General features: G+C 32.7%; 4 protein-coding genes across 4 annotated transcripts; all 4 read right to left on the reverse strand.

The window, feature by feature from the left end:
• Positions 1–58: 58 nt before the first annotated feature.
• On the reverse strand, positions 59–6948 carry LOC137813038 (golgin candidate 2). Its single transcript, XM_068615321.1, has 10 exons — positions 6577–6948; positions 5278–6387; positions 4712–4822; positions 4504–4563; positions 2517–2574; positions 1951–2003; positions 1678–1767; positions 990–1115; positions 869–916; positions 59–787 (listed from the first exon to the last, which is right to left on the reverse strand). The coding sequence occupies exons 1-10, from the start codon at positions 6628–6630 to the stop codon at positions 413–415; spliced, it is 2085 nt and encodes a 694-aa protein (XP_068471422.1). The 5' UTR covers positions 6631–6948; the 3' UTR covers positions 59–412.
• Positions 6949–7816: 868 nt separating this feature from the next.
• Positions 7817–11525, reverse strand: LOC137813040 (ras-related protein RABA6a-like). Its single transcript, XM_068615325.1, has 2 exons — positions 11058–11525; positions 7817–8427 (listed from the first exon to the last, which is right to left on the reverse strand). Exons 1-2 carry the CDS (start codon positions 11273–11275, stop codon positions 7992–7994), a joined length of 654 nt encoding a protein of 217 aa, XP_068471426.1. The 5' UTR covers positions 11276–11525; the 3' UTR covers positions 7817–7991.
• A 3693-nt stretch (positions 11526–15218) lies between these two features.
• LOC137813036 (calcium-binding allergen Ole e 8-like) lies at positions 15219–16027 on the reverse strand. Its single transcript, XM_068615318.1, has one exon. It carries the CDS (start codon positions 15956–15958, stop codon positions 15440–15442), a length of 519 nt encoding a protein of 172 aa, XP_068471419.1. The 5' UTR covers positions 15959–16027; the 3' UTR covers positions 15219–15439.
• A 5797-nt stretch (positions 16028–21824) lies between these two features.
• LOC137813035 (thaumatin-like protein) lies at positions 21825–22857 on the reverse strand. Its single transcript, XM_068615317.1, has one exon. The coding sequence runs from the start codon at positions 22817–22819 to the stop codon at positions 22073–22075; it is 747 nt and encodes a 248-aa protein (XP_068471418.1). The 5' UTR covers positions 22820–22857; the 3' UTR covers positions 21825–22072.
• Positions 22858–23245: the final 388 nt, after the last annotated feature.

Here is a 23245-nt window from a genome sequence, read left to right on the forward strand (position 1 = left end):
AATTGTATAATAAAAAAAATGGATTATTTTTTTTTCTCTACAATATTCGAGATAATAATTTGGAAACTGCTTCTTTGATTTTTAATTCTATGGTGACAACAGAGGTCACATAAAAGCCCCTCCAACATCATCTGTTGCTAAACTGTACATACAAAATAGTTATTGCTACATTAATTGTCTCAACACTTATCAATTGTCATCATTAGATCTCAGCCATTGTGCGAATACAAATAGGACATTGCTCCTCTCATGGAGTCCCTTCCTTATCCAAATAGGAAGCTATGAAGTCCTGCATTTTTCTGGTCAAAAGTGTTGGGCATGCCTGCATGTCAAGTGCAGATGTTTGATATATTCTGGCGTAACAAAATATATCCAATATATTGAGAGCCTCCAATGACACATTCCAACACAATCATACTCCTCCAGTGTTATTAATGTTCTCCAACGAGATCTGGGCACCAGATCTACCCTCATTTGCGGGGCTAGAATGTGATAAAAGAATATAAAGCACCCAGAGATGAAGGCAAACAAGATATATCAAAGCCCACCATTTTGCAGTTGTGTTCCTTTTCAGAAAAAGTGCACCGGTCACGAAAATATAATCTAGTTGTTGAAGTAATGATCCAAGCTGTCTCTTGCCAGAATGAATTCTGGCCTTTAGCATAGGCTTCAACTTTGAATTGGAGAGCTCCCATAATCCTGATTCTAAGTCACTTGATGAAGAGGCAGGATTCATATTTGTTGCACCTGATGCTGACGTGTTCTCATCCAGCAACCTTGACACAGCCTGCCGAATTGATTATGAAAATTGAAAATCAAGTATATAGAGTTTCAAGAATTAGTATCATAGCATCAGTAAAAAGTATACCTCGATTCTGAATACAAGACTTGCCTTCTCTGAAGAGAGTGATTCCACCTGTTGACAGACAGAACAATTTGCTTAAACATTCACACACATTACAGTCAACTAGATGTATTAAAAGACACACCTTTGCTTGTTTCTGTATTAAATGGTCAGTCATTTGTTGAAGTCTTTGCTTGAGCTCAACTTCAATTTCTGTTGGCTCTTCCATCTCTTTCCTTGTTATTTCAATGTCAGCTTCCAGCTTTCTTGCCTTTCATGTACAAATATATCAAACAATTCCAGACAGCAAGAGGAAATCATATTAGCTTCACAGGCATAAAGCAATCTATAATAATGCAAGAACAAAAGATGCAGGTTAGAAATAATTCATGATAGCATAGTATATTTCATATTTTAATTTTCAAATTTGTATGGAAATTGACTTAAAAACTTGCAATATATTTAAAAGAAATTAAAAGGTTCCTTAGAAAAAGGAAACATGTCCAAGAGTTGAGCGTTTGTAATTGATTTAAATAAAATCATAACTGCTCACTTGGTAAAACATTTCAGCTTTCGCAAAAGTATAAAAAGGACACCAAATAGCGAAATATTATTAATATTATAATTTCCTATCAACCAAACTTAGTTACTGAAGTAGTAGCCTTTAACAAGGTTTATCAGTGAGACTCGTTTTTATCCTTACAGTATTTGCTTTTAAAATATAACTAGAAAACACGAGAAAACCCTATTTAATACAAAGAAGAAAAAATGAGACACCAAATTTCAAGATAGAAAAATCTATGCAAACTACTAAAAGTCATGAAATACCTTACCTTTTCCTCCAATTGAGTAACTTTATCATTAATTGAAGAGTGCTCTGCCTCAAGAATTTCCCGTTCAAACTCCACACCTTTCGAAGCTAGCTACAACAATATCAGCATAAACAAAACGAGATAGTGAGCATAGAAGTTTTATAAGGGAAATACAAGATCTAACAAAATAAAATATGAGAGACACCCTCTTAAAAGCCCCCCACTTGGAGAAGTTAACAAAAGAAACCGATAGATCAATGTGTACCCGTTTCAGTAAATAATCAGATAACTTACTTGATTTTGTGAAGCTCCAGTTTGAGAAGGATTCTTCATTCTCCTTCTGAGCTCTACAAAAGGTTAAAGGATTAGCTCATTTCAACAACTCCCACACACTAGCCAACCCAATTTGACAAATTAATGATATCCATAGCTATTATTAGCCAGGAAATGCAGAAAGAAAGACAGTAGTATTACATATTCTTTGTCAGACATATTCTTGGGCAAGAGAGAGGCACATCCCAAGTTTATTGGTTCCCGAAATCCCTATAGCAGCTGAGCACATAATTGCTTTGACTGCAAACCTATCCTTCGATCACATACTAAGTTTACTACTAACCACCTAATCACCAGTCCCTAGCATAATTGCATATGCTTAAATTAATAATTAATTCATTACACTTTTGTTAAAATATAGTGACTAATTGTTAAGGATAAAAATACATATTCAAAAGTAAAATGAGACAGCTATGACATATAAACCTAAGCAGTTAACCAGTCCCATGAAAAGACAACATTGCATCCTCCTTTGAAAATAAATAATGTACCAAACAATGTGAAAATACTTTGCAAAGATCCAGTACCTTCATGAAGCAACTCCTTTGATGAGATTTGCTGTCTAAGTTCTGCTACTTGTTTAACCTAATAAAACATATACGAAAAATTAATACACCTTTCCAGATATATATGAGGACAATCTGAGGATCAAGGAACCATGGGAATTGAAGCAGCACATACTGCTTGGCTCATTCAATTTCTGTTGAAAATTTCATCGACTAGAAATTAGGCCAATCCTGACTAGAGATTAAACAAAATTATAATATATAAATGAGGGAGAGTGTTGTAAATAGCAGATTATCAGGATAAAAAATATTCTTGATATCTCCATAATAATTAGGAAAAAATATCTTCAAAATCTTCCTATATATTTCAGCATATTTTTATTTCCTTTTTTTAAGTTTTGGTTATTACAAATAGAGATAATGAGAATGTAATTAGTGTGATAAATATCAATAAAATAATTCTTTATTTTTCAAGTTGGTATCAGAGTTCGCGATCTTGGGAACCTTGTTACCAAAGCCTTGCTAATCATTGTCATGTTATTGTCGTTGAGGTTAGTGGTGTGCCCCACCTGCTGCCGCCACATACAGGGTCGTTGGGACCTCTTCAGCACCAAGGGGTGGCATCTCATTTAACTCTAATTTGGTTCCCTTGTCAAACAGGTTTTTTTTTGTTACGAATCAAAACAATAAATCTTTATTATCTCGTTGTTTGTGTGTTTTTCAATGTCTAGTGTGAAAGCTTTTAAAGAGCAACAAAATCATTTGAAAATAATGATTGAATCAATGACTAAATTCTCTAGATCGTACACCCTACCCATGAAAGATAAGAGCACATTCAATATTATCAGCCCTTTGTTTCAGGGTGTTTGGATCCTTTATTCAGAAGCAATTGATCACTTGACTCCTTTTGTCAAAATGACCAGAGAACAACTCATTACAGTTGCAAATGGTGATAGTGTACCCATATTCTAATCCAAAAATATAACTTTAGAATAATCTATTGCATTAAAGGATGTTTTATATGTCCCACAACCACAACCACAACTAACCAATAACCTTATCTCTATACAAAAGCTAACAAAAGATTTGAATTATTCAGTAACTTTTTTCTCTTTCTATTGTGTATGGCAAGACCTTGCCACAAGGAAGACAATTTTAATTGCACGACCTTGAATTTCGAGCCCTTGCTCAAGGTGTGTGTGAAGGACTCAAGATGAAGATCATACTCCATGACCTCAAAATTAAGGTTGACATCCCTGTGCAATTGTATTGTGATAACATGTCACCCATGAGCATTGCCCATAATCCAGTCCAACATGATAGGACCAAACATTTTAAAATGGACAGACATTTCATCAAAGATAATCTTGACAGAGACTTAGGAGTTACAAAACTCATGTTCCTACAAGATCTGAGATATCAGACAGTTTCATCAAAGGGCTCCTCCAAGCAGATTAAAATATCTTGTGGGCAAGTTGGGAATGATCGATATTCATTTACTAACTTGAGGGAGAGTGTTGTAAATAGCCAAATATTAAGATAAAAAGTATTCTCGATATCTCCATAGTAACTAGGAAAAAATTTCTTCAAAATCTTCCTATTTAATACAACATATTTTTATTTCCTTTTTTTAAAGGTTTTGGTTATTACAAATAGAGATGATGAGAATGTAACATTTTGTGGGAATTGATTGGTTCATTCAGTTAAGGTTTTCATTTTTCAGTTCCAGCATCAGAGTCAGTAACAGGGTTAAGGTCTTGAGATATATGACGCTGATCAGCTTCATTATGCTGTCAGATTAGTCATATTAAATTATTAATCATTTTATTTATTATGTCACCACTAATTTTAGGAAATCATAAGTCATCACGGAATTAGGACTAGAATCCAAATCGATGAAAGAGGTACTAGCAAGCAACTATATTTTTTCTATTCAATTATTATAGACCCACAAAGCTTATTTTCTGTGGATCATACGGAGGGAAGTCATCTAAGAATCTAAATATACCTCAATTTCAAGGTTCCACTGCACAGCCGCAAAAGATCTTGAAAGATCAGCATTGGCAGTCTGCAATCAATCCAAACATTTATCAACAAGCTTATCTCGATATATTTGTGCAAACAAAAACATTATAAATTATTTATAGAAAGGTACAGTAAGTTATGCTACAATATAAAGTATAAACTAACGGTTTGAATAAGTTAAATCAACATACCTCCAGTTTAGCTAAACGAGCAAGAAATTCCATTCTAGTATTATTATGTTTCTGCTTTTCTAACTCAACAGCGTCCATCGTTTCCATTGTAGTGCTCTGAAGCTGTGAAGCCTAAAGCAAGGAACAAAAAGGATTAGATAAATAACCCATTCATAAACATTAAGTTAGAGGAAATTTCTATACTACGGTAAGTAGCATTTCGTAGAAGTGTTAGAATAGGATATAACATAAAATGTGGTTTCCATTTCCTGTTTAGTGCATTTTAAAAACAAATCAGAACAGGACATTGGATTAAAAATAGTGGTCCATTTTGATTCTACTCAGAGGGTGAAACCAAAAGCAGAACATAACCATTCCAGTGTGTTATATCTGCAACCAAAACAGTGCCTATGGAGTTTGACATTTTAATTTTTCCACCAAATCACCGCAAGCAGGAAAAAAAGTTAAGAAAATTGTCTAGCATTACCTATATCCTACAGAAGACACCATGTTGAGTGTAACCAGTATACAAAAAAAAATGAAAAAAGCAAACACAAAGATCAGATCTTAAATTGTCATCATGTTACCTCTTGTGCTTGTTCTTTAGCTCGCTCCTCAAGTATTTTCTCTAGACTCTCCTTCTCCCCCTCTAATTTGGCCACCATATTTTCCCGTTCCTTGATAGCGTTTATAGCTTTAACTGCTGCTTTTTCAGCCAGAATCCTTTCCCTCCTCTTTCTCCTTTCCTCCCTCTCACGTTCACTTCCAGAATCAGATGTCGAACCAGAATCCGTATCCGAATCAGAAGTTCCATCACTAGCCATGGGAGAACCTCTTTTCAAATCATCAGATATAGAATTCCCAGAGATTGAATTAAGCTCACGCCTCTCTTTTATCGCACTTCTTAATTGACTGCCATCATAATCTACCACAATCTTAGGTTCTTGCACCTTATCAATCCCCAATTCTGGTATCGTTTCTGCAGCCAAAGTTTGGTCGCCTTCCTGCAACGACTCCGGTGGAGAAATGTCCCTATAGTTAAACTGATGCTCATTTTCTTCATTTCCCTTTTCCTCGATCAAAAGCTTCTCAGAACTGTCCTTATCGGAATACTTCGGTTCTTTACCCCATTTACCATCAGTCTCTGATTCTACAGCCGAATTCCTCCCTGTTGAAGTCGAAGAGATAGATTCCTTCCCATCATCAGTGGCTTTTCCACTCAATTTATGTTCTTTCACATAGTCAGACTTCTGGAAGGACCTCGAACCACTGTTTCCACTTCTTGCATTCCTCCTTACCTCGGACACCGACGAAGCTGAAGACAAACCCTTCAGCTTCCGACTATTATTTCTGCTCAAAACACGAGGTGCAGGTGACCCATTACCATGATTGCTCCCAGAAGCAGAAGCTGTAGACTGAGTAAGTGGAGGTGCACTAAGGAGTTCAGTCCAATCATCGTCTGTTAGAGTCGGGCCAAATTTGGGAGATAATTTGGGTGCACTGGCTGTCGCTTTAAGGCCATAAACATTAGGATCACTGCGCAATTTTCCACCATAATCACTGCTCTCCGAGGGTTTCTTCTTCAATTGATCCTTCAGAGACAAACTGCTTCCTGATTTCGCGGGAGCATCAATGCTGAGTTCCTCGGATCGAAAACCCTCGTTCTTGCGAAGAGATTCAGCCGCTTGCTGATCGAGCTGAACCGTCCATTACACAATTAACAAATTAATATATTTCAAGATAACATAAAGATAAAGATAACTAAAATAATTATAATCGCGCTATACATTAAAATTGACGATGAGAATTACAACTCCTATTGCTAGGGATTCAGAAAACGCAAAAACAGAAAAGAAAATGTGAAGCATTGCAATAGTTGGACTTGCCTGGTGGAGAATGCTCTCTGCGGCTTTGAGTTTGGAGGAGATCCAATTCGCCATGGTTTGAGAGAACGAGATGAAAGGGAAAGAAAAGGTGGCGTATCCGCAATAGGCACATGTATATCGAAAAGGGAAGAGGTTACGCGCGTGGCGAAAAGATTATTGAAGAGGATGATGATTTTGTGAGCGCGAGATCCATGGTGGTGGTAATGATGAAGAAGAAGGGCGCCATGAAAGCTGAAAGGAAGAAGATCGAGTGAGAAAGTTAGAGTGACACGCGGGTCATGGAACATGCTTTGTTGGGCCAATCAATGTTGAGTGAATCGCACTGCTTTGCTTGGGTCCCACTCCGCGTACCAATGATTTCTGCCTCGCAACTACCAAACTGTCCAAACTGCCATATACCGGGCTTCAACGCTGGGTCTTTCCAGCCCATTAAAGTTTATACAGTCCAATACAAGCCCTTTATCTTGGGCTTTTACTTCATGCACCCATAATTTTTAAAGGCAGTTTCTTCCTAAAACCCCTACATTTTTCTTCATGCATCCTCAAAATGTTATGCAAAGACAAAACTGTCCCTATGCAAAAACTGTACATTTATTTCGGATTACGAAATCCGGTAAATTTTGGGATTGACGCTTTCGATAAAATTTCGGATTGGCATGTTCAGTAACCTCCTGGATTGGTGTTTCCAATAGTACATGAATGACAGTATTAATCCAAAATAAAAAAATACAAAACATTCATAAATAAAAAAAAAACATTTTGAATTCGTCAATCCATAATTCAAAATATTCATTTCAGATTCAAAAATCCATAATTGAAAAGGATTATTCGAGATGCACCAATCCATAATAGAAATTAGGCTTCCATATTCAGCAATCCAGAAATCAACAATTTATGCAAACTTTACTTCCAAAACTCCCTCATCTGGAAAGCAACATGATCCACTTCCAGATTGATGAACCCGTAACACACTCCCAGATCCCGATTTCAAATAAAAGGTGAAGGATAGTTTCGGGATTATAAAATTATGGGGGTGCAGGAAAAAACTGCCACTTTTAAAATATACTTTTTACCCTCTTATGACTATTCCTTAGAGCTTGTGGCAGCAAGAAGCGCAGGTCCCGTTGTTGCAGCTTTCATCTTCAATTTATTCATTATTTGAAGCTCACTGTTTCTATTATCAATTTTGATGGTGATTATGACTTTTTGTACATTTTTATATAATATTGGAACAAAGTAATTCTATTCTAGTTGTTGAATTTCCATATACTTCATTTTTTTTAAATCAAATAACCGTTATGTTGTACCCATTCACTTACATGGATTAAGATCAAGAAATTTTGTAAAGGGAAGCAGAGAAAATACGAAGAATGAATTACTGAAAGATTATCGCAAAATTTTTCCCAGAAAATGTCTCATCTTGAACAGCAGCTACTAGCTTGTTTGGTTGCAGTGACTTCATCAGTAACATGAATCTCCTTCCCATTCAGAAGATTAATCGGCTTGTCCTCCATTTTTGCTGCCAAATTTTTCTGCCTTGTCATCTCATAAATCCTTGTGATCATTTGCAAGAACACTTGCTCAACGTTGAGATTCTTCAAAGCAGAGGTTTCCATGAAGCATAACCCTTCTGTTTCAGCATACCCTTTTCCCTCTTCTTTCTCAACCTCTCTTGATTGATCCAGATCGCATTTGTTTCCCACCAGAACAATCACCATGTCTTCTCCTCCAAACTCTCTCAGCTCCAACAACCACTTCCTCACATTCTCATAACTTGATCTCATGGTTATGTCATACACTAGCACTGCCCCTGAGGCTCCTCTGTAGTATGAACTTGTGATTGCTCTAAACCTGACACCACCAAGTTATAACCATGCTTTTTAGACTGGATTATATATATATACATTCAAAACTTTCATTTCAATGTATAAATTCTAATAAAAAAAATTATATTTTGAAATTCAACCAAATTTAAAAAATATATACTAATTAGGTAAACCGATAGACCGTCTATCTACATGTGGACTATTCGGATTTTCAATCAAGTAAGATATGACTAAGTCTGATAATTAGAAAATAAAACCTAATTATGCATTAAAAGTATGATTAGATAAGTATTGGGTTTGGGCTAATTTTTTTTGCAAGAAAAGTTCTTTAGAAAACTATGAATAGGAGAGGATAGATAATCACTGTTTTAATCATAAACTTACAAAATCAAATATATTTACTACTGACTTATGTGTGTATTGCAAATACCTCTATCATATAAGAGGATAGACAGAGAAAAAGGTTAAATAACGATTTTTTGATATGATGAAGTTTTTTTTTTGTTTTTACCAAAATGGGGTCTGTTTAAAAAAATTACAAATTTAGGCAAGTCGTGCCAATTCGGCACGACTTCATATGCAGAAATCGTTCCAATTAGGCACGACTTCTGCCATGTCATGCATAAATCGTTTCAATTAGGCACGACTTCTGTATGACAAGGCAGAAATCGTACTAAGTTGGCACGACTTCATTATGACATAGCAGAAGTCGTGCCTAATTGAGACGACTTCTGCATATGAAGTCGTCCCAATTAAGCAGGACTTGCCTAAATTTGTAATTTTTTTTAAACGGACCTATTTTGGTAAAAACCAAAAAAAGTAACCCATCATAGTCAAAAAAAACTTCAAATAACCCTAAACTAAGGATTGAATAGCTTAGTGATCAAACATATACAAAATATATTTGATTTTGCACTTTGTATTTGTTGTTGTGATGCAAGATTTAGAATTATAAAAAAGCAGGATTCCAAAATGAATCACTCTGATTAAGGTAAGAGTTGTGACATACCTTAAATAGAAATATAGTTTATGGGAAATGCATTGATAGGTAGGTAGAGTGGCTAAGAATGTGTAGATAATTAGAAAGAAGAAATGAAATGTTTGAGTATGTGATTGGGCACCAAAATGTTCACCATCTTACATTCATTTCCACACCAGACTCATTGATTGCTGTTTGTCTTTCTGCTCTTTCTCTCAGTCACTTTCATCATGTTTTCTTTCTGTAACAAAGCTCGAACAAGTCCACGTCTTGGACCCGCATCGTCTAATAGTTACGCTATATAGATTGCATTGCATGATCAAACAAATAAAGAAAAGAAAACTTGGTTTCTACACTTGCACAACCTACACTCACCCTCACTTTTTTGGTTCACATCATTCAAACCCCATTTAATGGAACGTTGTGCTCATTATTCAACTCTGCTACATAATACTTCTGAATAATTCATCATGAGATAGTAAATTACTATTCCTTTTGTAAATTTGGAATACAACGAAAGTTACATGCAGTCACGGAAAAGGAGGAAATTACGGCAAGGTTTTCAATAAAGCACCTACTTTGGAGGGAGAACAAGTTTTGGATTTTTTAATTATATAATATAGTGTGCTCCTTACAACAAGAACTACAATAATCACTCTAAGACCGAGACGTCTAAAGTTATTATGTCTAAAGACGTCTAAAGTAATTATGTCTAAACAGAAGATTAATAAAATACTAGATAATACACTATTAATCATGATTTAAAATCTTAATTCGATCCACTAATAAAAGTTCCATGAAAATTATATAAATAGACACAAATTTCAAGAATAATGTACATCATTATTTAATACTAATAACACCGAGTGTCGAATATCGAAATCTCACTTGAACGTCGGAGTATCTTTTGCAGATACCATTACTATTTGGAGTTCACGAATATGAGAAATAAAGAATAATGCGAAAACTAATTCAAGAAGAAAGGAGACAAGATAGACCGACCGACCGAAAAGAAACACAATCGTTCTCTTGTTTTCAACCCGTTTGAAAAGATATAATGTTGGTTTTTGATTTGCTAAGTTGCTGTACTAAACTCAAACACATACAAATCGAGGCATGGAATTCAATCATGATAGTGTTAGGGTCCCACTGGTTGGATTCTAGAGTTATTCTTTTCTAATTTCATTCCCCCACGTAATTAAACCAGTACTCAATTGGCATTTGGCACCCATCACATTCTTTAATCATCAAATCTAAGAGATCATCACGGATGAACAGTTCAGCCCACAGAACTATTCTTGTTTAGTTAACAAAACAGAACCTTGAAGTTCATTGCAATTTCAAATGTTAAAATCTTCTATATTAAGCAAATCCACTGAACACCCACTTAGAAATCGAAACCCCGGTTTATAAAGCCTCAATCTTTCATCAAAACAAGTTCCATGAACCTCTGATCTACCATATATGCAACTGAATTCTTAACTACAAACTCAAAATTTAACAACATTCTATAAATGTTATTCTTATGAGCTGATGAACTTTGTTCACTTCTGAAACAGGATGAGTATGATCAAATCAAAACAATGAAAGTTAAAAGTGATGATCAATTGAAGAGAGAACAAAGACTCATTCATTGGAAGGATGAAAAGAAAAAGAAGGAACTGTGAGTTCTTTACCTCTCTTGGCCTGCAGTGTCCCATATTTGAGCTTTGATGAGTTTATCTCCAACCTTGATGTTCCTGTAAGCAAATTCCACTCCTATGGTGGGTTTAGAATCCAACCGAAATTCATCTTTTGCAAACCTTGAGAGAAGATTTGATTTTCCAACTCCAGAGTCTCCAATCAGAACAGCCTTGAAGAGATAGTCACACTCTTCATCAAATGTATCAGCCATAAATATGACCCTTGTTTGTTAATCTCTATCTTCACCACTTGAGTTATTTTCCCCTGTGAGAAGAAACTCAAAGGGAAGAACAAACAAGAACAATGAGAGGAGAAAAAACTTAACCAAAAAGAAAATGTTGATGATGAGCCATTGGAGCAAGGAAGAGGGTTAAAATAGGGTGCAAGGTCATGATCATATTTATATAGTGGTAGAATGCAAAAGAAAAGGGGCACTAGACTACACAATTGTTTGGTATTTTATTTGGGAGGGTGCTGCTGAGTATTTATTTACATGTGAAACCATTGAAAAAGCCATTACCAGTAATAATCCTTGATGTTGTCTAAATCAGTGGAAGAGGCAGACATGGTTGGCTCCATCTTCAGAGAAGGTCCAATGGTATTGTTCCATCTGTCACCATCAGTTTTTTCAATATGAAACTTGGCCTTTTCATGCCTATGTGGCCTCTTCAGATTGGTCATGGAGTGACATTGTTTAGATCATAATCATCTCAAGGAGGTTAAAGAAGTGCACAGTGTAATCATTCCTAATTATATATCTCCTCTTTGGAAAATATAGTTTTACAAGGAATGATCATACATGTCTGTGGTTAGTACCTCTATAATCATCAAATTAAAAGGGTTTTGGAATAATAATCAAAATAACTATCTATATCTTTCTACAACTATTTATTTTTTTTAAGTAAATCTTTTCACTTTAAATTGATTTAAATTGATTGAGATAACATTACAAGTCTCAATTAGTGAATTGAATTAGTGAATTTGAAGTATTGTTCATTTCAAAAGTCGGTGTTCTACCATTTAAAGTCGGTGTTCTACCATTTAAAAAAAGCTTCGATAAATTAAGAAAAAAATATATATTTAAATTTTCATTAATTTCAATTTTTAAGTAATGTGTGAGTTTAAAAACTCACTCTCTGTTTGACTATGAGTGAAGGTTCTTGTCATAACATTAAATAAACCACAATAAACCAAATAAATAGTTCCAACAAAATAAAATTTATCATACAAAACACCTAGTCATAATTGATTATGTAAAAATATACAGAGTTAAAATTAAAATAATTTTTAAAAAGTAATACAAAATAAGCTATTCTTGTGAAAACAAAAATGATAGAATTATAAAAAATAATGTGTGTTCATTAAATGTATTTTTCCGTATTTTTGAAAACTGTTTTCACGCTAGCTAATTTTGATAATTTAGTGTGAATTTGCTTTATTTTTTTTAAGAAAAAAAACACATTTTTAACGCAACAGTACTTTGATGCTTGTTTAAACTTAAAAAACAAAAAATTGAAAAGTTTGAAACAATTTATTAAGTTAGTCAGAGTATCTTATTAAATAAACTCACATTAAACTTATTTTTTTATTAAGAAAACTATTTTTAATAGCAAATAATTATCACGAAAGCAAGTGTACTTTTCAAATTTTGATAAACTACTTTTAGAATTTGAAATTTTATAAAATGTAAAAATGTAATTAAGCCTCTGTTTTATGTTATGTTATTGGTTCTGGCTAGAAAATGCTAGCTATTTGGAGGGCTCACTCGTACGTAAGACTGTGTTTAGAGGAAACATAGCCCAATTAATGTGTTAGTGATTAATAATTGGGCTGGGTGAGTGTAAGTAGAAATTATGTTAACTTTAAGATACACTCAACACCCAACATTGAAGTAGTAAATTTTGTCTTCGAGATATGTATATCTAGAATTTTTATTTTTTTTCGGATATGTATATCCATAAGTGTTTTTTTTTATTCTGAAAGTGTATATCTGGAGGGGTTCTAGATGGTTATGTTCAAAAGGTTTTTTGTGATTTATTATTTCTGGATATGAATATTCGTATGGGTTATGGATGAGAAAATTTGGAAGGTAATGTTAAAAAAAACCTTTAAAGTCAATTCAATATAGAAGAAGTCTTGATATGACTCTTGAAGGTTTAATTTGGAATGTTATAAGTATTGCTAACAAAAAATATCTAAGTATGTTGCAGCACATTATTCCATATCACAAAATTTGTTTTGTTTTTGTTTTTTAACCTAAGATTAGTTACACAAATGTGCATGTTGCTTTATTTTATTATCTGAATTTTCGTCAGCCTAAGCCTTATATGAATAATAAAATGGTTGATTTGGACTGCATGTTTTCAACCTCCAATTCAAAATATTGATGAACTGAGACAAATGGGATTTGGTCATGGTGAGATTTTTCTAATAAGATTTTACAAAGATATGGTTATGTATAATTTTTTTTAAATTGAAAGTTACATGTCTATTGTGAGTGGCCCATACAGGTCAAACATTATAGGGTACAATGCCTTTTTTTATAATATTACGATTAAACTATCTACATTTATTGTTAAAGTTTTCAGAATTAGTATTTGAAGTTCCTAAGATATGTAGGGCTTAATATGGTTAGGATTTTATGCAAGGGATAACATGATTTCTACTATGCATATCTAAAAGTACCAAAAATGCCATTAAAAAAACTGAGGATTGATATGTATAACCAAAAGCATAATGATGCCTTATGGATAAACATATTCGTAGCCAAATAGTACAATTCTGAATGATAATATTCGTAGGTAAACATGACACTTTCGAATATCAATATCCATAAATAAAAATGACACTTCTGGATGTCAATCAATATCCATAGACAGATAGGTGACATGGACATAGTTAGATTTCAAAATTTACGTTGGATACATATAAAAAATGATATGGTGCATAAAGAAATTGTCCCAATCTTTATGAAAATTATCTATTTATTTATTTTTATTTTATATGTTTTTGACCCAGATGGTAGAAAAATTAAAATAGATTAAGCATATGTTTGAATAGAAAATTTATTATTTTATTTTTTAAAATGTTTTTAAATAATTTATTTAGATCAAATAACTTACATTTATTGAATTTTAAGATAATTTTTTAGATTCATTTACATATGAATTCCTTTAACATTTATATCATCATATTTACCTTTTAGAAAGATTCAACTATTAGGATAGATAATTTTTTAATTCCTTTACACATAAATTCCTTTAACATTTATGTCTATGTGGCTTTTAGATAATAAAAAAAAGTTAAATTTAACGTCAAATTCTTAAAAAAATGTTAAATATACGTGTTAAACATTGAGAAGAAGACTTCAAATTATAATAAGAAATTATATATATATATATATATTTTAATACTTCTATTATTATTTTTTATAATTTTATTATTATAATTATTTTTTATGATTTTATTATTATTTTAATATATTATTATTCTATAAATTTATTTTGATTATTATTATTATTTTAAAATTTTGTTGTTATTATTTATTTTATAATTTTACTTTTATTATATTATAATCTATATGTTATAACATATAAGATAATGTATTATGCTGACATATATAATTGATTTTTTTTAAAGCATCACCATGTATTAAATCACGAATAACATATTTTTATACTGTTCATAATCAAAGCTAAACTGAGGAATCAAATTATGTGAAAGCAAAACATAACAACTATAAAAGAAAATCAGTATAGTAGTGGAAACGATAATGAAAAGGTTAAATTTGTTAGAGTTTCCTTTTGGGATTTTTGCTAATCCACCTTTCCTCGTGTCAAACCAAAAGTAGTTTCAATGGCCCATGACACATCTTTTCTATCCACTACCATTCAACTCTCTGCTACCAATTTCCATTACCCTGTTCTGTTCTGTTACCATCGTTTCCTTTTCCGTATACAAATATCTAATTCAAATCATTCTCTGCATCAAAAACAAGTTGGAATCAATTCACGGCGTGATTCCGCAGGCCACAATTTCCTCTTCACACCTTATTCCACAACCGCAAACACATGGAGATTGGCATTTTCGGACGAATCCGATCGTTTATCGCCGCCACTGACGACAAATTCATTGAAGAAAACGTAACAAATAAATTTAGGAGTAAAATAGAATTCACATTCCACTAAAACGGCAAGCATAGGAACATTTTTTCATTAATTTTCTAATTCTAATTCTACTCAGAGCGATTGAACACAAAATAAAAAAACGGAACAAGGAGAAAGTAAGGAAAGAGCACAAGAGGCGCAGATCCACAAGTCAGAGATTACGGAAAGAAAGTGCTAGCCATTCGAAGAAATCGCTAATCTATTATTCTTCAGCAGGTATTTTCGCGGTTGCACATCATGCGCTTAAACTCCTCGAAGTTGACGTCGCCGTCGCCGTCGGAATCGACGGATTTGATCATGCTGTGGCATTCGTCGATGGAGCATCTCATTCCGAGGCGGTTCAGCACCTGGCAGAGCTCGGTGGCGGAGATGAGGCCGTTCTTGTCCTGGTCGTACAGGTTGAAGGCGTCCTGGAGCTCCGTGTCACCGCCATCTGCGGTTTCGGCGCGGCAGAACGCGGCGAACTCAGAGAGGTTAATGAAGCCGTCGTGGTCGGTGTCGAGGTCGTCCATGACGTTCTGGAGCTCTTCCGGCGGCACGCCGGATCCGAGAGAACGGAGGACGTTGTCTAGCTCGCTGACGGAGATCTTGCCGTCGCCGTTGGTGTCGAAGCGACTGAAAACTCGCTTCATCTCGTCCATGTCCTGGAGGTACACGGAGGATTTGGCACCGGCGTCAGGGTTTGGTGCGGCGTCGCCATTTCCCGTTGCAATTGGATTCGTTGCCATCTTCTCCAATAAATGAGATTAAAGGATTTGGTTTTATCTGTTAACGAAAGAGAAGGTTATTGAAATTGTAAGGTGAATGGAGCGTGCCATTTTATACACTCGTTTCGTTTGGAAGTCGACGGAAAAACCGTTGATTTTTTAAGAAATTAATATTTATTATTTTTTTACATAAAATATTATGTCTTTTCAGTATTTTTGTTAGGAACTTTCTAAAAGTGTGCTTAGAGACGTAAGATAAGATCATAGAAATATGTTTTACTACAAAATCACAGAATCAAGAGTATTATTTTTGTTAGGTAATTCAAAATTTTCTGTTATGTATTAATGTAACATAATAAAAATTAATTTTGATATCATAATAATTAGAGATTCAAAATTTGATTGCTTTTTTCCACTGGGATTCTATGTCATGCAACTGCAATTTAAAAGAAAATTAACCCACAAAAAAAAAAAAAAAAAAAACATAATATTACTTTTTTATTTTGAAGTGATTAAAAAAAACTCAAGATATATATAGTCAATATTCTGACCACAAACATAATCTTATTTGGCAAATTTATACTAATTTTCAAGAATAATACTTTTAAAGGAAAGTTAATAAACCCATTATACATATCTTTAAAAGAGTATTTAAATATAAAAGTGAAATTGTCATTTTTTATTAGGATTTTTAACATACTTTTAAGAAACGTTTATACCTTAATTATTTAATAAAAATATTTATTATCAATACAAAACATTTTTTATTTTCCATTTCATCAGTTGCATTGACTACATAACATAACTGTTACTAAGTAATTTAACGATTAAAAAAATAAATAAATAAATTACATAATTCTAAAGGTGAAGATAATGTCACACATAGAATATCCAAATAAAGAGGATAGGAAAAGACAACACTGGTAAATTACAAAAAATAAATTATGAAACTATCATAATGAAGACAAAATGATAGTTAGTGTTCTGTAACGTCATGTTAAAAGATGCTAATAATTAAACGTACTAAAAGTGTTACAAGAACTTGTTTATAAATTAAAAATAAAATTATTTAATAACTGCATGTCTCTGTAAAAGTAAAAATATTCGTTTTCTTAAAACTGTTAACAGATATTCTAAAAACACTTATTAGCATATTTGACTAATTCAAACAGATTTGAATAACTCAATTCTTAAAAAAAATAAAAAAATCAAATTGATATTTTTTTTTAATTTTATTCCACTGTCAGTTCTTTTATCAATTTGTAATTATTTTTATCAATGGAATACCACTACTTATTTTTAAGTATATTCATTAACTATAGTTAATTAAAGCTATAAATTCATAGTTTTTCTTTTGTTACAAAGTTTTCTATAAAAAATTTTATGTTTTTCACAAAATTATTTTCATAATAAAGTTTGAGTTTTATTAGTTAAACAATATCATTGTGATAAAAATATCGTATTAGTTTGATTAAACAGCTTAAGATGATAATAATTAAAATTTATAATTTAGCAAGTTACTCGATTATTTCATAAAACTCTTTTCTGGATCATCGTAAATATTATATAAATATTTTTAAAATATATTTTTTGTCAATAAATGTTATTTTTTAAATATATAATTAACTATATATATGTTTAGTAGACAATTAATTATTCTGTTGCATGATCTATTATTAATTTGGCCATTTAATCGATTATTAGAATCAAAATTAAGTTTCAGCATGCTTTTGCTTGTTTACTTGTTTTTATTTATTCATTATTAATGTACTTATATATATAATTATTAATGCTTGTGCACACCTAATTTAATGAAAAAATTTATAAATTCAATTCAAATGCTTCTGAAAATTCTTCTCATTATTCATTATTCTTATAAGTAAACATTTAAGACATATTCTTTTCTCCTTTTTACTAAGTGATGACATAAGCAGTATTTATTTACATCTTTCATATAAGTATAATTATGAATTATATAAATTTATAAATTTATAGTAAAAATTTATGTATATAATTATATTTTAGTTTTTTAAAATATAAGAATGTTTCTCATAATTAATTTAAAAGTATTTATTCTTTATTTTTATAATTATAAAAATAATTTATATATTAAATTTAAAATTTTAGAAAATTATATATTTTTCATTTCTAAAATTGTGGTAAAACTATTATAAAAAATCAAACAAATATTTTTAAATTAAATACTTCATATATACGTATTTTATGAGTGTTTTTCAAATATTGATATTCGATACACATCATTAAAAAAGCGTGTTCAAATCTTAAAATAGGAAATCACAATATAATTTTTTTTCATTGTGGTAATATTTTAGTCAATTTTTGTTTTATAAAAAAACTCAGTGTGTTATATTAATTAATTACAATTTAATGATATTTTGACTAAGATATTTGGCAACCGACAGACAGATAGCCGACGAGACTGCTTGTGGTTCGTGCTAATCTAGAAAAACGTGTGACGTGTTCAATGATCTCGTTACGTGTGCAACTATTTTTTTATTTTCTATTATTATTATATTTATTTATTTGTGGCTAATTCTGACAGTAAATAAAAAAAATCATTCGTGGCTACCCTTCAAATAGGACACGCCACTTATCAACACGGCTTCAACACGCATGTAACTTTAATACGTGAAAAGGATATGAAGATAAATTATTTTTTATTGTCCTCTTTTTATAAAATAAATAAATAGGACTATTTGCCAACTACTATTTTAGGAAAATATACATCAAAGCTAACAAGTAATCAAAAAACAAATACAAGTTTGGGATTTTTAGAAAAACTATTTCAGGATAAGCATTTTATTTTTTAATTATATCCTTTCTACCGTGTTAAATAATACTAATTCAGAAAATTTAATTAAAAAGTAATATATTTTTAAATAAAAGGTAACAAATAATAATTTGAAAAACAAATTATACATGAAATTAAGAATGATTGTCATGATATTGGTTTTGTTAATCACAAAATCTCATATGACTTATATATCAAAACTATTTTAAAATATATTGTCATTTGATGCCTTCAAAACCTAAATATAATTAAAAAAAAAGTCATTCAAGAACATATGATTTTACCTTTACTAAATAAAAAAAAGTAACATTTAAAAAAAATTGAAGTAGTCATCCATTTGACAACTTTGTCAAAAATATTTTAAACAAAACACGATAATTCAAAAAACTTGAAACACTATGGAGAACTTAAAAAAATTATATTTGGAAGCAAGATTCTATTATTTCAAATCGTGCTTCCAAGCCTCATTTACACATTTATGTAAATTTTCAAAATTTATTCATATTCATAAATTTTTAAGAAAATTAAATTATCCTAAGATGCTCACTCAATCTACATACCCAATAATCAATTGTTACCACATTACAAATTAAATTATGCTTCTTGATAATCTCTGAAAATCAAATCCTAATAATAAAATATCCCACACTATACTCAAAATTACCAAAATATGGAAGTTGAATAAGTAAAGGGTGAGAGAAAAGTTTACTTAAGGTAGAATTTGTGGCTATCTTGAAAAAGAAAAAGAAAAGTTGGAATGAAGAATAAGGTGTTTGGAATGAATGAATAATGTTTTTGAAGTTTCTAAGTGTAACTCCTATGTTACTACTCATTTGACCCCTATCTGTTTTTAATTTTTATTATGTTGCAGTCCAAAAGCAAAATTCAACAACAAGGCCCATACCCGCTTCTACTCTTTACACCCCTCTAAAATGCTATTTTCAAATGAAATTTTAACCAACAACCTCACATGCATTCTTTAAATAAAAATAAAAATATATAATAAATTTAACTACCCCTTTTTAATTAATTTCAAACAACTGTATTATCACATAGAAATAAATCCTTATTGTTCCTGCCGAAAATAAGTTTTGGGAGTGCAACTCGATGAAGATGGTATATTTCTTAAAGAATGAGTTTTTTAATTAGTCTCCAATGAGAGTGAGATATCCAAATGAAAATGACTATTCGATGCTTAAGTCACTAGGAGCACACAAAAATGACAAGTTCTTAATAATATGAGAGTTGGGAGTATGAGATAAAATAGATTGTACTTTATAGATAGTAAATATTTATAGATTAATAAGATAATATCCTCTGACTGATCGAGTAATTTGGATTAACCACATAATTTATTATTTTATAATAGTTGTTCATCATTTAAGATTAATTGATCAAATCATTTTATTCATGATGATCATCGTTCAAAATATAAACTCGGTTAAAAAAGTTGTGTAGTGACTCAAAGCTCTTAAATATTCTTGATCTTAACATTTACACAATTAATACTTCATATATTTAACCATGATTGATAGGTATGAAAGGATTAAATAAGTGGCAATCGAAATGCTTGGAAATGTTATTTTCGTAATAAAAAAGTTTCACATTCTTTAGAACATTGTTGAACATAGTATGTTCATCACTATAGTATTTATCAACAATTAAATTTCATTTAAAAATGTGGTTTAAGATTCCCATTTTTGTCTTTGTAAAAGTTAATAACTTTCTCAAAATAAATCTCAAAAACTCAAACTTTTTTAGTCTTCGGCTCTACTAATATATAGATAACCAAAAAAATAAGGAAGTTATAACTTTCATTTGTAAATGCTATTAGAAACGAGGGTAGCAACCTCCCAAAATAATTTTTGAGTCTAAAAATACTTCCGAATGAAATTTAAGCAAATATTTAATATATGTTTGAGTTAAAATGAATAGAACTCAAATTATTTTACTCAGGAAACAAATAATTAATCCTTCTGAATTCATACTATGAAGCACACATTTTTATATGAAATTCGTAAAACTAGTTTCGTAATTTGAAACCAAGCATGCACATGACATGGTCCGCAACTCTTGTTACTTGTCATGGATGATCTTCTCTTCCATTGCTTTTCCTTTGTTTATCGATGTTCTTCCAAAATCTAAGCATGTGGAATGAAGGTATCTGATTTTTTCAAGGGCATAAACAGTCAGTAGTGTGTGTTTTTTTCTTAGTTTAAATTAATACTACAAACGACCTTTGAGTGGTTAGAAACATAAAAACAAAAAGCAGCCACTAAGTGTATGCCCCATTGGCATACACACACCATTGGCTATTATTGATCAACAATGTATTTTCCAAAGCCTTCAATACATTCACAATCTCTTATCGAATTTATGTCCATAGTCTTGTAGGTAAAATAGGAGGGTGCCTCTAAATTAAGGTTCAAATCCTTTACTTTGTTGTGTTATTGATTTTAGCGATGTTATCTTTTGTATTTGAGTTTGAAACATTTACGCTGTTTGTAGAAACGAAAAATGTATTCCAAACACTTCAATTTGGGAAATTCACCCTTAGGTCTAGATTAAAGAGATTGTTTCAGTACTGTCAATATAGTCTTACATTGTTTAAGAGTCGATGTCAAGGATAATATATAATTCCTTCTCCCTCAATCCGTCGAAAAGTTTTTTAAAGATAAAATCATGACAAAACACTTACCTCCAAAACAAACTATACCTTAAATACAATGATTGACCCTCTTACAATCCTATCTCTCGGATTTGAGATCTGAAATTCTTGAATTAGTATGTAACCAGAAGCAAGCATACTCTACTCCCATGTGCTGTTATCCATCATCATTTCACTATCAAGTTATCCCATAATGAAACCAATGAAGTGAACAGAATAAGAATGTGGAGGCAGGTTTTAATTTCATTAATCACGTGAAGAGAACAGCTTTTAAGGTTAGTGTTTGCAAAATCCAAGTACATCAGTATCAAGCTCCAAAGCCAAACAGACAAACTAAGCACCAAATTCGCGAAATAGACTAATCATAAGCCAATTAGGGACAAAAAAGGTACACAGACGATGTGGGGTTATAGAAAAATAATAGAATGTGCTTTACCACCTCACATTTGAACACATTAGGTAATAATACTGAACAAACCAAAACAAATCAAAGTCTTCAAAAGTGGCATGCCATAGCACATTGTGTGACATAGATCGAAAATGAATTGCCAAATATAGGAATACACAACATAGAGTATTATACTAAGAGATAATAGAAGGGTAGGTGGGTAAAAAGTAACTAGGTTAAAGTGGTAGGTGAATAGTTGAGTTGAGTTCAGTGGCGATGAGGGCAGAAAGTGATTAAATAGTTAGCTTTGGTGCAAGTGGCGATGCTAGTGGGGTCATCGTAGGCGTAGGAGTAGGCCTTCGGGCATGCGCTCTTGAAGATCTTCGAATACACCGTGGGCTTGCAGGCCTGCGGGCTTCCGTACGAGCCCGTGCAGCAGTACTTCGGGGAGTTGAAGGCGGAGCAAGCGCTCTTGCAGGCCACCACGCGCTTGTTGTCGCGTGAACGCACCTGAAGGCCCACCGGGCACATGGTGTTCAGGTCGCTCACGCAGCCCGCGTAGCTGCATTTTCCGGATCCCTTGAAGGGGGTGATGGAGATGGGCAGGTTGTACCCGTCCACCAGGCTCACGTCGTAGAAGTCCTGCTCGTTGCCCAGGGTGAACTCCGCCAGGGTGGCCGGCGGGGTGCCGCCGATGCCGTTGCAGTAGAGGGACCCGCCGCAGTCGCCGGTGGCGCAGCGGCCGCGTCCGGAGGCGTCGAAGGCGCAGCCGTGGCGGCCCCAGAAGCGGCCGGACCAGAGGGCGGGGAGTTGGAGGGAGTAGGCCCGGTTGGGGGCGAGCTTGAAGCCTCCGCGGGCGAGAATGGGCTTTCCGGCGCTGGGCTGGATCCCGGGCCACACTGGGTGCGGACACTTGTTGTAGAATACGAATGAGGAGGCTGCTGAAGCCTTGAGCGGTGAGAGGGTGGAGAGTAGGAAGAAGAGTGCGGTGAGAGTGATGGGCTTTGAGGCCATGGTGAGAGTGATGAATGTGTTGTGTTTCGCAGTTAGTAGCTTTTATAGACTCATAAGTGTGTTTAAGCAAGATTAGTAAATGATGTTGTTGTTTTGATTTGTTGTGGTTCAAAATTAGGTTAAAATGTGGACCCTATGCACATATATACGTTGGGCGAGGCAGCTTTTATAAAGTGTGAAAATCGAGGAGGAAGGTTGGAAAGGAAAAGTGAAAAAAAATGAAAAGAAATGGAAACATATGCTACAATATTCAGATACACAAACAAACTATCAGCCTTTGATACGATTTCTGAGATATTAACCTAAGTCGTGTAAAGTTGATACGATTTCTGAGATATTAACCTAAGTCGTGTAAAGTTGATACGATTTATTTCAGATTTATAATTTTTTTCTATAACGATTTTATTTTAATAAAAACAAGAAAAA

Source organism: Phaseolus vulgaris, chromosome 2 (genome assembly GCF_000499845.2).
Source record: "Phaseolus vulgaris cultivar G19833 chromosome 2, P. vulgaris v2.0, whole genome shotgun sequence".
Lineage (NCBI taxonomy): Eukaryota > Viridiplantae > Streptophyta > Magnoliopsida > Fabales > Fabaceae > Phaseolus > Phaseolus vulgaris.

Bases quoted from the DNA above. Each gene is read 5' to 3' on its own strand.
- LOC137813038 (XM_068615321.1), bottom strand. From the start codon at position 6,630: ATGGCGAATTGGATCTCCTCCAAACTCAAAGCCGCAGAGAGCATTCTC. The intron at 2,004-2,516 runs GTACTGGATCTT...AACCTTTTGTAG, and splicing joins AAAGGAGTTGCTTCATGAAG to AGCTCAGAAGGAGAATGAAG. The intron at 917-989 runs GTGTGTCTTTTA...GTCTGTCAACAG, and splicing joins TAATACAGAAACAAGCAAAG to GTGGAATCACTCTCTTCAGA.
- LOC137813040 (XM_068615325.1), bottom strand. From the start codon at position 11,275: ATGGCTGATACATTTGATGAAGAGTGTGACTATCTCTTCAAGGCTGTT. The intron at 8,428-11,057 runs GTAAAGAACTCA...TGGTGGTGTCAG, and splicing joins GACACTGCAGGCCAAGAGAG to GTTTAGAGCAATCACAAGTT.
- LOC137813036 (XM_068615318.1), bottom strand. From the start codon at position 15,958: ATGGCAACGAATCCAATTGCAACGGGAAATGGCGACGCCGCACCAAAC.
- LOC137813035 (XM_068615317.1), bottom strand. From the start codon at position 22,819: ATGGCCTCAAAGCCCATCACTCTCACCGCACTCTTCTTCCTACTCTCC.